At 47.4% G+C, this 14,524-nt stretch overlaps 1 protein-coding gene across 5 annotated transcripts in view; it reads left to right on the top strand.

Moving 5' to 3' along the window:
- LOC127051012 (NACHT, LRR and PYD domains-containing protein 3-like) overlaps window positions 1-14,524 on the top strand; it is a 76,131-nt gene that overhangs the window by 35,314 nt on the left and 26,293 nt on the right. For 4 of the 5 annotated variants that reach the window (XM_050952795.1, XM_050952797.1, XM_050952794.1 and 1 more), the window contains 3 exons: window positions 4,639-4,806; window positions 7,255-7,425; window positions 13,309-13,479. In XM_050952795.1, the coding sequence (XP_050808752.1) occupies window positions 4,639-4,806; window positions 7,255-7,425; window positions 13,309-13,479 (510 nt within the window). The remainder of the gene's footprint in view (window positions 1-4,638; window positions 4,807-7,254; window positions 7,426-13,308; window positions 13,480-14,524) is intronic. The other variant, XM_050952798.1, reaches the window with a different exon arrangement.

Below are 14,524 nucleotides of genomic sequence, written 5' to 3'. Positions count from 1 at the left end.
CACATGTCTTACGTGGAGAGGCTGAGGTAACTGGGGTTATTTAGTCTGCAGAAGAGAAGAGTGAGGGGGGATTTGATAGCAGCCTTAAACTACATGAAGAGGGGGGTCCAAAGACGAAGGAGCTTGGCTATTCTCAGTGATAGCAGATGACAGAACAAGGAGCAATGGTCTCAAGTTGCAGTGGAGGAGGTTTAGGTTGGATATTAGGAAACACTGTTTCACTAGGAGGGTGGTGAAGCACTGGAATGAGTTATCTAGGATGGTGGTGGAATCTCCATTCTTAGAGGTTTTTAAGGCCTGGCTTGACAAAGCCCTAGCTGGTATGATTTAGTTGGAGATTGGTCCTGCTTTGAGCAGGGGATTGGACTAGATGACCTCCTGAGATATCTTCCAACCCTAATATTCTATGATACTATGATTCTACTCATTTCAAAAACAAAGTTTGACAAGCTCAGACTGAGGTCACTGTGTGGGACCCCAGAGTTGCTGAATTAATTGAAGAAGCTGCAGAGCAGCTACTCTCTGATTTTCTATTGGACACTTGACCTGTCACAGTTCAGAGATCATGGCAAATGTGGATGTCCACTAGGTGGTGGTGATGTACAACCCATCTCTCAGAAGCTTTTCTTAGTCAGAGGGATCTTATATTTCATTCCAGACTCTCAACTGAAATTTCCTCCTTTAAGTAATTTCTCATTAGGTGCTTATCTTTTTCAATATTCCTTTCTGCTTCATTTCTACACTTCTTTAGTACAATTATAGTTTAGAAAGAAAACAGTCTGTGGTTTATCTAATACCTTTCACTTCACATCTTTCAGGACATATAGTAGAACATAAGGCATGACATGGCAGGAACAAGACAGATTATTTATGTACAGAGAGATGGACGTATCTGATTCCTAGAGTACATAAATATCAAGCTTCTAATTCAGGGTATGTAACATATTGAAGGAACAAAACAAATTATCTATGGTATGTTTGATTTATATGGGAGAGAAATGTGCATCTTATAATTTGGGATGAATATGTGTGAATTGGACTTTTGGGGAATCAAGAGATTTGACCCACATATACATTCTTCTGTTTTCTGGGTTTGCAGCAGGTTATATGTAGTTAATTTCAGTCCAAAAGATTCCTGACCATCTGTTGATCTTGTTTCACTCTCAGTCTATAGTAGACCACTTTCCATTATGGGAAAGCAGGGTGTTACTCTTTTTAGCTAGGCTGGGAGTGGGAGAGAAGTTTTATCCATATGTAAATCATGCGAGATACTTGCTACAAGCACCTAGGCAAGAAGCTGGCCTTCACATGGAATAGGGCCGAGTTCTCCTGTTCCAATCCAGATGTGCCCTAGTTTAGTGTAATGGGGAGGGCATGACTGACCCTGGAAGTTAACAATGAGTTCAGAATGCTGAGAGAGGAGTCCAAAACCCAGAGAGGGAGTCCAGAAGCAGAACTGGGCTAACAGCTTCAGGGAGGGGGTGCTCTGAATGGGGGGGAATGGGGAGCATTTCCTGGTTGAGCAGTGGAGCCGGATCAGACTGGTGAAAGCTGAAGGCAGGAAGGCAGTTAGAGTTTCATCTGTAAACTTCCCTAGGCCAGAAAGCCGTGGCTGGCGAGGGCTGAAGGTGGACAGCAGCAGAGAGAGAGGTCTGCTGGTTCTCAGCTGGAGAGCTGCAACCAGAGGGGGCTGCAGGCTGGGGAATGATGATGGGGTGCATAACATAGTGGCAATGAAATTTTTCCATCTATTGGCATAGATGACTTATGTGGAGGGGGCCATGCAGGGTTGAGTATCCCCCCAATAACCGCCTTCTGGGTGAGGAGCTGTGACACATGGTTAGAAAGAGTTAAACATCCTGCAAAATAAATAACCTTCATAAGACATGTGTTTTTGTGTATTTACATATGTATGACTATGATGGACAATGTAATCAGCAGTCCCTGTCTATGCTGTATTCTGATAATTCAGAAGTCAAAAGAACATCCTATCATGTAAATGAATTGTAAACACGAGATATCTCAGTATTCATCTCTCTTTGAAATGTGCCTTGTGTGGTGGAGGAACAAGCAAATGGCCTTATGTTAATTCGTATAGCTAAGTACCAGTGATGGGCCTCCTTCAAAGTCATCCTATTGACCTTTTGTTCCCTGAGAAATTCCAACTTGTCAAGAGACATGAAATTGTATAAAAATCCTTGGGTCCTGATTCTGTGATCTCAGATTTGCTTAAGCTTCTTCAGGGGAAGTTTGAGTTGCAAGATTGAGGTCCCAGTTATACTGGCATGCCCTGAATATGAGATTTGGACATTGGACTATAAACAATGAACTATTTCTGAAAGAACTCTTTGCAACTACAAAGCGCACCATCTCTGCTATGAATCTGCACCTCAGTGAACTGAACTCATGTCTGTATGTATGTTAATCTTTTAACCAAACCCTGTCTTTTGTTTTTTAATAAATTTTAGTTTAGTTAATAAGAATTGGCTGTAGCATGTATTTGGGTAAGATCTGGAATATTCAATAACCTGAGAGGTAATGTGTCCGATTCTTTGGGATTGGTAGAACCTGTACTTTTATGTGATGAAATAAGATTTACAGAAATTTTCATCATATTTGACGTGGGTATCTGGATGGAGGCCTGAGGCTGGATCACTTGAAGGGAACTGTGTTGTTTGGCCTTCTGAGTAACAGTAAGGTAACAAAGAAGCTGTTTTATGCTGGCCTGGTGAATCTAAGTATTGGAATATCCACCAGCTTTATGGGAATTGTCTGCCCCATTCTTTGCTGTTCACCCTAATTGAGTGACCACAGCTGGCTCCCCACTAGAACCATAGTCACAGGAGTGGAAGGGCCAGGTCCAGAGTCAGAAGAGAAGAGGTGGGGCCAGAGCCTATTCCAGCGGTACGCTGCCTGGACCCTGCCTGGTGCAGCACAGCAGCTGACGGGGAGAGCACTTGACTGTGGCAGCACTGGGCTGTTCCCCAACTCTGGCTCAACTTTTGTGGACAGCAGCCAAGCAAGCCATGCCCCTCCCCCCCCACACACACACTCCACCCAGCATGCTCGGAGTCGGCTCCCATCCCCAGAAGCTGAGGCTGGGGAGGCAGCAGGCTGCCACCCCTCCCCACCCTCTTTCTCCCACGCAGCTGCTGCAGCACAGAGAGCATGCCGGTGTCACAGGTTGGCTCCGACCCGCTCAGCTACTGTCCTGGAAGCCAGGTCTGGATGGGAGGCCGCCTGCTACTGCCCCAGCCAGGCACGCTCCCAGGCAGCTGTTGCACTGCATCACGCAATGTCCAGAAGTGGCTCCATCCTGCTCCCTGCCTGGGTCTGCTGGGAGGCGAGCCAACACAGCGGGAGGATAGAGCCTCCCCCTCCACAGGTAACGTGGGGTGAGGAGGGGGCGAAGTGAGCATGGGGGCCCTGGCTGGGGGTGGGGCGGGGAGGAGATTCATGGGGAGGTCATATGTCCTCCTCCTTTAGCTAGTACCCCCCACATATTGGCTGATAGTTTCCACTTAGTGCCCAAAATGAGGCCAGGCTGGTAGGCTAGTGAAAATACAGGGTTTTCAGTCCTGTTTCAAGTGTAAATCTGCATGTGAACTTAATCATGGAGCTGCTACTACCCCTGCATACACTCCCATCTCCCACTGAGTTGATGTTTGCTTTTAGACTGTTTGTTTATGCATCTGCTAGGAAAAATCAAATTTATTTGGGGTCATGTGGTTCTGATGTATGCACATCTCTGTACAGTACATCATCATAAGACATACTAGCCAGCCATCCGAGTACAGAATTCCAGATGAAAACCATGAATGCTCTTGTAATTTTGATTGAATAGAATTTTGCCTTTGTAATGCATGGCAAATTTCTAAAATACTGGAAGGGGCACCGGATATTTTAAAAACATCTAGGTTGGTCCAACATTCCATGCCCCCTCCCACTGTATACCCCCCCCCCCCACATCTAAGGAACCCTTTTGGATTTTTGTTTTCCCTTCCAACAGCTCTTAAAAGGTTTGCCTGGGTTTGATCTGGTCAGTAGTTGTGCAGCAGAGCTAGAGTCTGGGGTGAAGAGAAGCAGGATCTCCCAGCATTTGCTCTGAGCTTGATGCAGCTACCTGGGGAGGTGGTGCCCCCTACAGCCTCCCTGTAGAGATGAGACTTCTCTGATTCAGTCACACCATCCCAGGGCACATCAGTGCCAAATGCAGTATGAATGGTTGAGAGCTGGGTAGGTGGGATTTAGGGTGGCCAGATGGCTGCCCTTTAAATTCTGGTTAGTCCGTGAAAAGGCTGAGGGGCGGTGCTTACTGTTGGAGTCTTACCCTAAACCTTAATCTTTATTGGTCAATGGCAGAGGTTTAAGGATTTGGGTGTCTGGGCCATTCACAGTGCCAACTGGTCAAGAGTGAAGTGTAAGGGTTGGGGCTTAGGTAAGAAATCCCACACAACACCAGTTTCTCATTGGACAAAGGATGGGGCTTGGGAAAGTGAGTGCAGCGGGGGTTCTGGGTCATTCTGGGTGTTGATTGGTCAGGGAGAGGGGCTAGTGAGTGAGGCCGCCTGTCAGAACAGCTGTGACAAGCCCTATTCACAACGTGATCACTCTTGTCTGTGTGTCTCTCTCCTGTAGGTTGCATGGCTTTCTCACAGGCACTTGCTGCAGGGATCTTGCTGATGTTCTCAAAGCCAGAGAGAGCCTGACAGAGCTGGACCTGGGTTATAATGATCTGGGCAATGCTGGAGTGCGGCTGCTGTGTGAGGGACTAAAACACCCGACCTGCAAACTGCAGAAACTGGAGTAAGTAACATTTGGCCTCCTCTGTGTATTCACAGGTGTCTTCTGTATAAAGCACTTGGCAGGATGAGAGATGGTGAAGGGGAGAAAAGAATTTTTGTCTCTCTCTGCTGCACTCTGATCGTTCTCGGGGACTGAGAGTCACCTCGTTACCCCCGCCTACAGCTAGACGGGGTCGGTCTTGGCGTAGCTGGGCATCAGCTCCCTGAAACCACCACCGCTTCACTCACTCAAGCAATCTCCTCTGGGCTTATGCGAGCCCCAGCTTTGTCTTGCAGGCTAACTAGAGGGGCACCCTAAGCACTGACTCCCTTTGAATCGTTCTCCTGTGATACCCAGCCTCTGACTCTGGATACTCCATAAATACCAGATCCTCTGAACCCAAGGTGCCATGCACCCTAGTTTACCAGATTTACCTTAAATCACAGCTCCGTAGGCCACGCAGCACTTGTGAACTCTTGTAATAAAACAAAAGTAGCTTTATTTAAGAAAGAATAAAGATTAATCTAGAAATTAGAGAAAGTGATGGAGACAACTGGTTACAACAGAAAACAAAATCATAAAACCATGAGCATGGTTCTGTAAGTAATTACCTTTCCTAGCTAATGAAGTAGGTTTTCCCCACAAAGTTCAGTCAGTTGCAGAAATAGCTGGTTTCATAAGAACCAGGATTCAAACATTCAATACACCCTCCACAACTCCTCAAAGGGTTTCCTCAGTGAATGAATACAGAGCGCCTTTCCCTAGACTCTGTTATACTGAGAACTGTTGCCTGCTGTATGCATAGCCAGGGCAATCTACTGCCTGCTGTAAAGTTAGTTTTCACCTCCAAGTGGTTTTGATATTTGCCTTTGTCTTTGACTTTCCATTGACAGTTCTGGGATGTAACAAGGGTAGACAACACAGCTTTCTGTAGATATGTTACTTGTTATACTTGATGGATAAATATCCTGTAAGATGTATTTGGTGTACTGAGTTTGTCAGGTCTGAGGTTTGAGCTTTTTGTAAAGAACAGAGAACCCTTTGCCAAGTGCTTTCTGTATGAGGGTGTCACTGCTCACAACACATGTGCAGATCCTTGTATAGGACACAACCATTTAAAACAGAGAGGCCAAAAATAGTGATTAAAGCACTAAGGGCACTGACTGAGCCAGTCATAACAGGCCCCTCCGGTGCCTCTGTGGGACTAATAACTGCCATAATTCTTCCTGGGTCTGGGATTCCTGAACCACATGGTATAGGAAGTCTTCACGGACCTCAAATTGGGCTCCCTGCAGAGTCTGTTGCTCGGTGCCCCCATCTGGTCAGGGTTTGTCACCTACTCCCAAGCCCTACTCATGAAGTCCCCTCCAAGCTCCAGCCACTAGCATTCAGTCACTCTGTCATCCTGACTTTGGAGGGGAGATCTTCGGGGGTACTGGTTTTAGGAGGTGGGGGGTCTGCCACCACATCCTCCAGGCCTTCCTGCACTACATAGCATCTCTTTAGTGGGCTGATCTTTTCTTCCTCTGGTGCCCAATGGCGGCAGTCCTGCACAATCTTGCAGAACCCCCACCCCCCAGTCCTCTCCCAAAATCACGGGGTAGGCCAGCCTTGGGGCCAGTCCAACCCAGCACACCTTCTCCTGGCACCCATTGGCCAGCCATACCCACACAGCTGGGTCCGACTGTATATCCCTGTTCACACACTGTAGAAGTATTGGGGCCCCTGCTAGATTGGGGGAGTCGACCAAATTGGCCTAGATGAGTGTCTGGCTACAGCCCAAGTCAATCAGCATGGTCACAGGGGTGCCTTATACCCATAGGGTTATCAGGAGTTTGGCACAGCCTTTCTGGTGTGCCTTGAAGCCTGTGGCTAATGCTTGGCCATAGCTGCAATCTATGAGGACAGTCATGGTGGAAATGCCCTTCTTAGCCACACTCACAGCACTTCCCCAGTTCTGCCCCCATTGGGGTGTTCATGGTTGGGTCAACTGGTCTCCCTGTGAGTGTTTTTTCCCTTGACCCAAGGGTAGATGTGAAGTTCCCCTGGTGTTCTCTGGACTGGAGAAATTATAACCTATATCATTACTATAACAACAATTACTATAATATCACTATAACAACAATGCTCAGTGCATCATGAGCCTTCCAAAGATACCTGAAATGACAAACTTTGCATTAGACACCACACAATAATATTATAAGAGTGAACATGGGTGTATAGGGTGCTCCCACGAGGGACAGAACATCACAGTGGGGCTTAGGCAGGAAGTCCCACCCAACACCGGTTCCTCATTGGACAAAGGGTTGGGCTTAGGAAGCGATGGGAGGACAGGGCGGTTCTGGCTCATTCTGTGTGCTGATTGGTCAGGGAGAGCGGCTGTAGGGCAGGAACACCTGTCAGAACAGCTGTCATGATCCCTATTCACAGCGTGATCCCTTTTGTCTGTGTTTCTCTCTCCGGCTTCAGCTTGTGGGACTGTGAGCTCACAGGCGCTTGCTGTGGGGATCTCGCCAATGTTCTCAGCACCAACCAGAGTCTGACAGAACTGAAGTTGTGCGCAAATTCTCTGGGCGATGCTGGAGTGCGGCTGCTGTGCAAGCGACTGACACACCCAAACTGTAAACTGCAGCAACTGGGGTAAGTAACATTTGGCCTCCTCTGGGTATTCACAGGTGTCTTCTATGTAAAGCGCTGGACAAAGTGAGAGATAGTGGAGGGGACAAAAGGGTTTTTCTGTCTTTCTGCCCCACTCTGATGGTTTCTGGGGACTGAAAGTCACCTCGTTACCCCCCTGTCTACAGCAAGAGGGGATCTTACTTGTAGTAGGTGGGCATCAGCTCCTTGAAACCACCAGCTCTTCCCTCACTCACTCATTCACTCACTCAAGCACTTTCCTCTGGGCTTCCACCAGCCCCAACTTTGCCTGCAGGCTGACAAGGGGGCACCTTAATCACTGAGTCCCTTTTGAATGGTTCTCCTGTGATACACAGTCCCTGACTCTGGCTACTCACATAAGTACCAGATCCTTTGCACCCAAAGGTGCTGTGTACCCCAGTTTACCTTAAATCGCTGCTCTGGTATACCACACAATACTTGTGAACTCTTATAATAAAACAAAAGTAATTATATTTAAAAAAGAAAAAGATTTATCTAGAAATGAATGAAAGTGATAGAAACAACTGGTTACAACAGAAAACAATATTATAAACTCTTGAACCCGGGTCTTCACCTGTATGTCTAAACCTAGCTAATAATGTAGGTTTTCACTACAAAGTTCAGTCAATTGAGGAACTAGCTGGTTTCATATGAACCAAGATCCAAACATTCAGGACCTATCTTCTATTGGTTTCCTCAGTAAATGAATAGACAGTGCCTTTCCCAACACTCTGTTATACTGAAAACTGTTGTCTGCAATCTCCTGCCTGCTGTAAGGTTTGTTTTCACCTCCAAGTGGTTTTGATATTTGCCATTGTCTTTGATGGCTTTCCATTGACAGTTCTGCGATGTGGCAAGGGTAGACAACACAGCTTTCTGTAGATACGTTACTTGTTATACTTGATGGATAAACATCCTATAAGATTTGTTTGGCGTAGTGAGTTTGTCAGATCTGAGTTGACAGCTGTTTGTAATGAACATGGGACCCTTTGCCAAGCGCTCTCTGTATCACACTCAACCCATTTTCTTTTCTCTTATTCTTTATCTTTCCTCTTATTACACCAACTCCATCTCATGCTGGCCCTGGTGTTCTTTCTGGCAAATGATATTCTTCCTTTGGGCCTAGAGCATTCTCATCTCTACCTCCTAAAGGAAAACAGAGGAGAGAGGGGACTGAGTTCAGCTACAAAGCAAACCATGAACCACCAAAACTACTGAACAAATAAGAAAATTAAAACAAAAAAACTCTATATAAGATAGTAACAACGTTATTGAATAAATGAATTAAAGGAAAAAAATCCAGCTCCTCATTTCCATGAGCACTGACACCCAACGCTGCTGTTGCTCTTCATTATACACTCTGGGTCTCCAGGCCCACAAACGGTATGGGACTGAGGAATGCTGACCCTTTGTCATTGCAGCTACAAGTGTGAGGTGTTGTGGCTCACAACACATGTGCCGATCCTTGTGCAGAACACAACCATTTAAAGCTGGCAATGCTGCAAACCAAAAAGAGTTACTAAGGGTATGTCTGCACTACGGGATCATTCCAATTTTACAGAAACCAGTTTTTTGAAACAGATTGTATAAAGTCGAGTGCACGCGGCCACACTAGGCACATTAATTCGGCTGTGTGCATCCATGTACTGAGGCTAGCGTTGATTTCTGGAGTGTTGCATTGTGGGTAGCTATCCCATAGTTCTCGCAGTCTCCCTTGCCCATTGGAATTCTGGGTTGAGATCCCAGTGCCTGATGGGGCAAAAAACATTGTCGCTGGTGGTTCTGGGTACATCCTCACCCCTTCCTCCGTGAAAGCAACAGCAGACAACCGTTTCGCACTTCTTTTCCTGGGTGACCTGTGCAGATGCCATACCACGGCAAGCACAGAGCCTGCTCAGCTCAAGACAGCAGTCATGGACGTTGTAAACACCTCGCTCATTCTCGTGCAGTTTATACTGAACCAGGACCTGAAAAACCAGGCGAGGAGGAGGCGGCTATGGAAGCGTGGCTACGAGAGTGATGAGGACATGGACACAGAATTCTCTCAAACCACGGGCCCCGGCACTTTGGAGATCATGCTGGTAATGGGGCAGATTCTAGCCATTGAATGCCAATTTTGGGCCTGGGAAACAAGCACAGATTGGTGGGACCACATAGTATTGCAGGTATGGGACGATTCCCAGTGGCTGCAAAACTTTCGCATGCATAAGGGTACTTTCATGGAACTTTGTGACTTGCTTTTCCCTGCCCTGAAATGTCAGAATACCAAGATGAGAGCAGACCTCAGAGTTGAGAAGCGAGTGGCGATAGCCCTCTGGAAGCTTGCAACACCAGACAGCTACCGGTCCGTCAGGAATCAATTTGGAGTGGGCTAATCTACTGTGGGGGCTGCTGTGATGCAAGTAGCCAAAGCAATCACTAAGCTGCTGCTACGAAAGGTAGTGACTCTGGGAAATGTGCAGGTCATAGTGGATGGCTTTGCTGCAATGGGATTCCCTAACTGTGGTGGGGCGATAGATGGAACTCATATTCCTATCTTGGCACTGGAGCACCAGAGCACTCAGTACGTAAACCGCAAGGGATACTTTTCAATGGTGCTGCAAGCACTGGTGGATCACAATGGACATTTCACCAACATCAACGTGGGATGGCCGGGAAGAGTTCATGACGCTCTTGTCTTCAGGAACACTAATCTGTTTAAATGGCTGCAGCAAGGGAATTACTTCCCAGACCAGAAAATAACAGTTGGGGATGTTGAAATGCCTATAGTTATCCTTGGGGACCCAGCGTACCCCTTGATGCCGTGGCTCATGAAGCCATACACAAGCAGCCTGGACAGTAGTCAGGAGCTGTTCAACTACAGGCTGAGCAAGTGCAGAATGGTGGTAGAATGTGGATTTGGTCGTATAAAGGGACGCTGGCGCACCTTACTGACTCATTTAGACCTCAGCCAAACCAATATCCCCATTGTTATTGCTGCTTGCTGTGTGCTCCACAATCTCTGTGAGAGTAAGGGGGAGACCTTTATGGCGGGGTGGGAGGCTGAGGCAAATCACCTGGCCACTGATTACGTGCAGCCAGACGCCAGGGAGATTAGAAGAGCACACCGGGAAGCGGTGCGCATCAGAAAAGCTTTGAAAACCAGTTTCATCGCTGGCCAGGGTACGGTGTGACTGTTTTTGTTTGTTTCTCCTTGATGAAAACCCGCCCCCTTGATTGACTCATTCCCTGTAAGCAATCCACCCTCCTCCTTCGATCACAGCTTGCTTTCTAAGGAAATAAAGTCACTATCATTTAAAAATCATGTATTCTTTATTAATTGATTATAAAAAGAGGGAGAGAACTGACAAGGTAGCCTGGGTGGGGTTTGGGAGGAGGATAGGAGGGAAGGAAAAGGCCAGTAAAAACGTTCAAAATAATGACAGCCTTTTGGTTGGGCTGTCCACTGGGGTGGAGTGGGAGGTTGCACGGAGCCTCCCCTCCACGCGTTCTTACATGTCTGGGTGAGCAGGCTGTGGAACGTGGTGAGGGTGGTTATACAGGGGCTATAGCAGCACTCTGATCTTGTTGCTGTTCCTGAAGCTCCACCAGATGCCGGAGCATATCAGTTTGATCACGCAGCAGCCCCAGCCTTGCATCCCGCCACCGCTGATCTTCCTGCCGACACCTCTCATCTCGAGCATCTCTCCTGTCTTCATGTTCATTGGTATCTTTCCTGTACTTTGATACCACGTCCTTCCACTCAGTCAGATGAGCTCTTTCATTGCGGGTCGATTCCATGATTTCAGTGAACATTTCGTCTCGCGTCCTTCTTTTCCGCCACCTTATCTGAGATAGCCTTCGGGACGGAGGAGGGAGGCTTGAAAAATGTGCAGCTGCGGGAGGGAGGGAGGGAAAAAAAGGGAGAGAAATATTTTAAAAGATACATTGTACAGAACAATGCTTATATTCTTTCACGGTGAACAACACTATTCACATTACATAGCACATGTGATTTGAGTACAAGGTCGCATTTTGCATCTTGATATTGAGTGCCTGCAGCTGTGGTGTTAGAGATCACAGATGCAGGTCCGGGCAACAGAATTCGGCTTGCATGCAGCCATGGTAAGCCATTGTCTTTTGGCTTCTGCAGCCTTCCTATGTTCAGCGCCCTCCTTTCCCACATACCAAGCAAAGTCCGTTGAGTGCTGTGGCTTTCCTGTTAACGTGCAGCAGCAGAAACCAACCCCCCGCCCCATCCAATTCTCTGGGATGATAGCTTTACCCCTCCCCCCACCGCGTGGCTGGTATCATGGAAGATCCCTGCTAGCCACCCCCCGACCCCACTGCGTGGCTGGTATCAGGGAAGATCACTGCTAGCCAAACGCGAAAAAGCTCAGCACCAATCATCTCTCCTCCCCCGGCTTGGCTAACTGCAGGGAAGGATTTTTTTTCAGCCACAGGCAAACAGCCCAGTAGGAATGGCTACCTCTGTCTCCTTATTTAAATTCCCGTATTTCAATCAGGTTACCATGAACGAGATCACTCTCCTGAGGATAATACAGCGAGATAAAGAATGGATGTTGCTTGAATGCCAGCAAACACCGGGACCATACGCTGCCAGGCTGTGTCATGCAATGATACCAGATTACTTGCTACTAGCATGGTGTGGTCAAGTGTCCTACCATGGAGGACGGAATAAGGCTGCCCTGCCCAGAAACCTTCTGCAAAGGCTTTTGGAGTACCTCCAGGAGAGCTTCAAAGAGATGTCCCTGGAGGATTTCCACTCCATCCCCAGACATGTTAACAGACTTTTCCAATAACTGTACTGGCCGCGAATGCATCCCAAGTCCTCAGGGCAAATTAATCATTAAAAAACGCTTGCTTTTAAACCATGTTTGATATTTACAAAGATACACTCACCAGAGGTCCCTTCCATGGCTTCATTGTCTGGGATAACTGCTTTGGAAGGGCTGGGAGGGTACTTCCGTCAGGCTGAGAAAAAGGTCCTGGCTGTTGGGGAGAACGGAGTGCTGTGTGCTCTCCGCAAGCTCGTCCTCCTCTTCCTCCTCCTCCTCATCTTCTTTGTGTGCAGAATCCTCAGGCATGGCTGAGATTACCCCCTCTTCGGAATCTATGGTCGGGGGGGAATAGTGGTGGCGGACCCCCCCCCCCAGAATTGCATGCAGCTCAGCATAGAAGCGGCATGTTTGCAGCCCTGTCCCGGACCTTCTGTTTGCTTCTTTAGTTTTCTGGTAGGCTTGTCTGAGCTCCTTAACTTTCACCCGGCACAGTGCTGAGTCCCTAGTGTGGCCTCTCTCCATCATGGCCTTGGAGATTTTTTCAAAAGTTTTTTCATTTTGTCTTTTGGAACAGAGTTCTGCTAGCACACAATTATCTCCCTATATAGCAATCGGATCCAGTACCTCCTGTACGGTCCATGCTGGAGCTCTTTTTCGATTCTCAGACTGCATGCTTACCTGTGCTGATGAGCTCTGCATGGTCACCTGTGCTGATCAGCTCTCCACGCTGGGCAAACAGCAAATGAAATTCAAAAGTTCACAGGGCTTTTCCTATCTACTTGGCCAGTGCATTTGAGTTCAGATTGCTGTCCAGAGCAGTCACGCTGGTGCACTGTGGGATAGCGCCCGGAGGCCAATACCATTGAATTGCGGCCACACTAACCTGAATCCGAAATGGCAATACTGATTTCGGCGCTACTCCCCTCGTCAGGGAGGAGTACAGATATCGGTATTAAGAGCCTTATATATCAACATAAAGGGTTTCGTGGTGTGGACAGGTGCAGGATTAATTCAGTTTAATACTGCTAAATTCGATATAGACTCGTAGTGTAGACCAGGCCTGTGTTTCTCTCTCCGGCTGCAGGTTGCGGGATTGTGAGCTCACAGGCGCTTGCTGTGGGGATCTCGCCGCTGTTCTCAGCACCAGCCAGAGCCTGACAGAGCTGAAGCTGAGTGGTAATAATCTGGGCGATGCCGGAATGCGGCTACTGTGCAAGGGATTAAACCACCCCAACTGCAAACTGCAGAAACTGGAGTAAGTAACATTTGGCCTCCTCTGTGTATTCACAGGTGTCATCTATGTAAAGCGCTTGACAGGATGAGAGACGGTGGAGGGGACAAAAGGGTTTTTCTCTCTCTCTGCCTCGCTCTGATGGTTCACCGGGGCTTGTTACTCCCTGCCTACAGCAAGAGGGGATCTTACTCGTAGTAGGTGGGCATAATCTCCCTGAAACCACCAGCACTTCACTCACTCAAGCACTCTCCTCTGGGCTTATGTCAGCCCCAGCTTTGCCTTGCAGGCTGACAAGGGGGGCACCCTAATCACTGAGTCCCTTTGAATGGTTCTCCTGTGATACCCAGCCCCTGACTCTGGCTACTCACATAAGTACCAGATACTTTGCATCCAAAGGTGCCATGTACCCCAGTTTATCAGATTTACCTTAAATCACTGCTCCCGTACATCACACAGTACTTGTGAACTCTTGTAAGAAAACAAAAGTAGTTTATTTTAAAAAAGAAAAAAAGATTTATTAGAAATGAGAGAAAGTTATGGAAACAACTGGTTCCGACAGAAAACAAAATCATAAAACCATGAACCTGGGCATACACCTGTAAGTAGTTACCTTTCCTAGCTAATAAAGTAGGTTTTCCCCACAAAGTTCAGTCAGTTGCAGGACTAGGTGGTTTCATACGAACCAGATGCAAACATTAAGGACCGCTTCCATGTCAAGGCTGAATCCCCACTCTGGCACTTTTTAGTGTAGAAGGTGGGGGCCCGCAAGGATTTTAAAAAATAATACTTGCCACTCCAAGCTTGTATACAACTCCCATGGTTACAGTTTTTCTCTGATCTTGGCTTGGTAAATGCTACCACCATCAAAATTCAAAAAAACCCAAACCCTTGGATCCAGGAAGGAGCATTTCAGAATTCCTTCCTGTGGGGTATGCTCAAGCCCTTTCCCACCCACCTCCGGGAAAGAGCTGAGAAAGAAAACATAGGAAATTAGCTGTTGCTATCATCTAATCAAACAATATGCACGAACCTCTTAGGACACCAGAAATTCAATCCTGTTCTTAAA

This window comes from Gopherus flavomarginatus, chromosome 5 (assembly GCF_025201925.1).
Source record: "Gopherus flavomarginatus isolate rGopFla2 chromosome 5, rGopFla2.mat.asm, whole genome shotgun sequence".
In the NCBI taxonomy this organism is placed as follows: Eukaryota; Metazoa; Chordata; order Testudines; family Testudinidae; genus Gopherus; species Gopherus flavomarginatus.
This window is presented reverse-complemented; position numbering and strand designations above follow the sequence as displayed.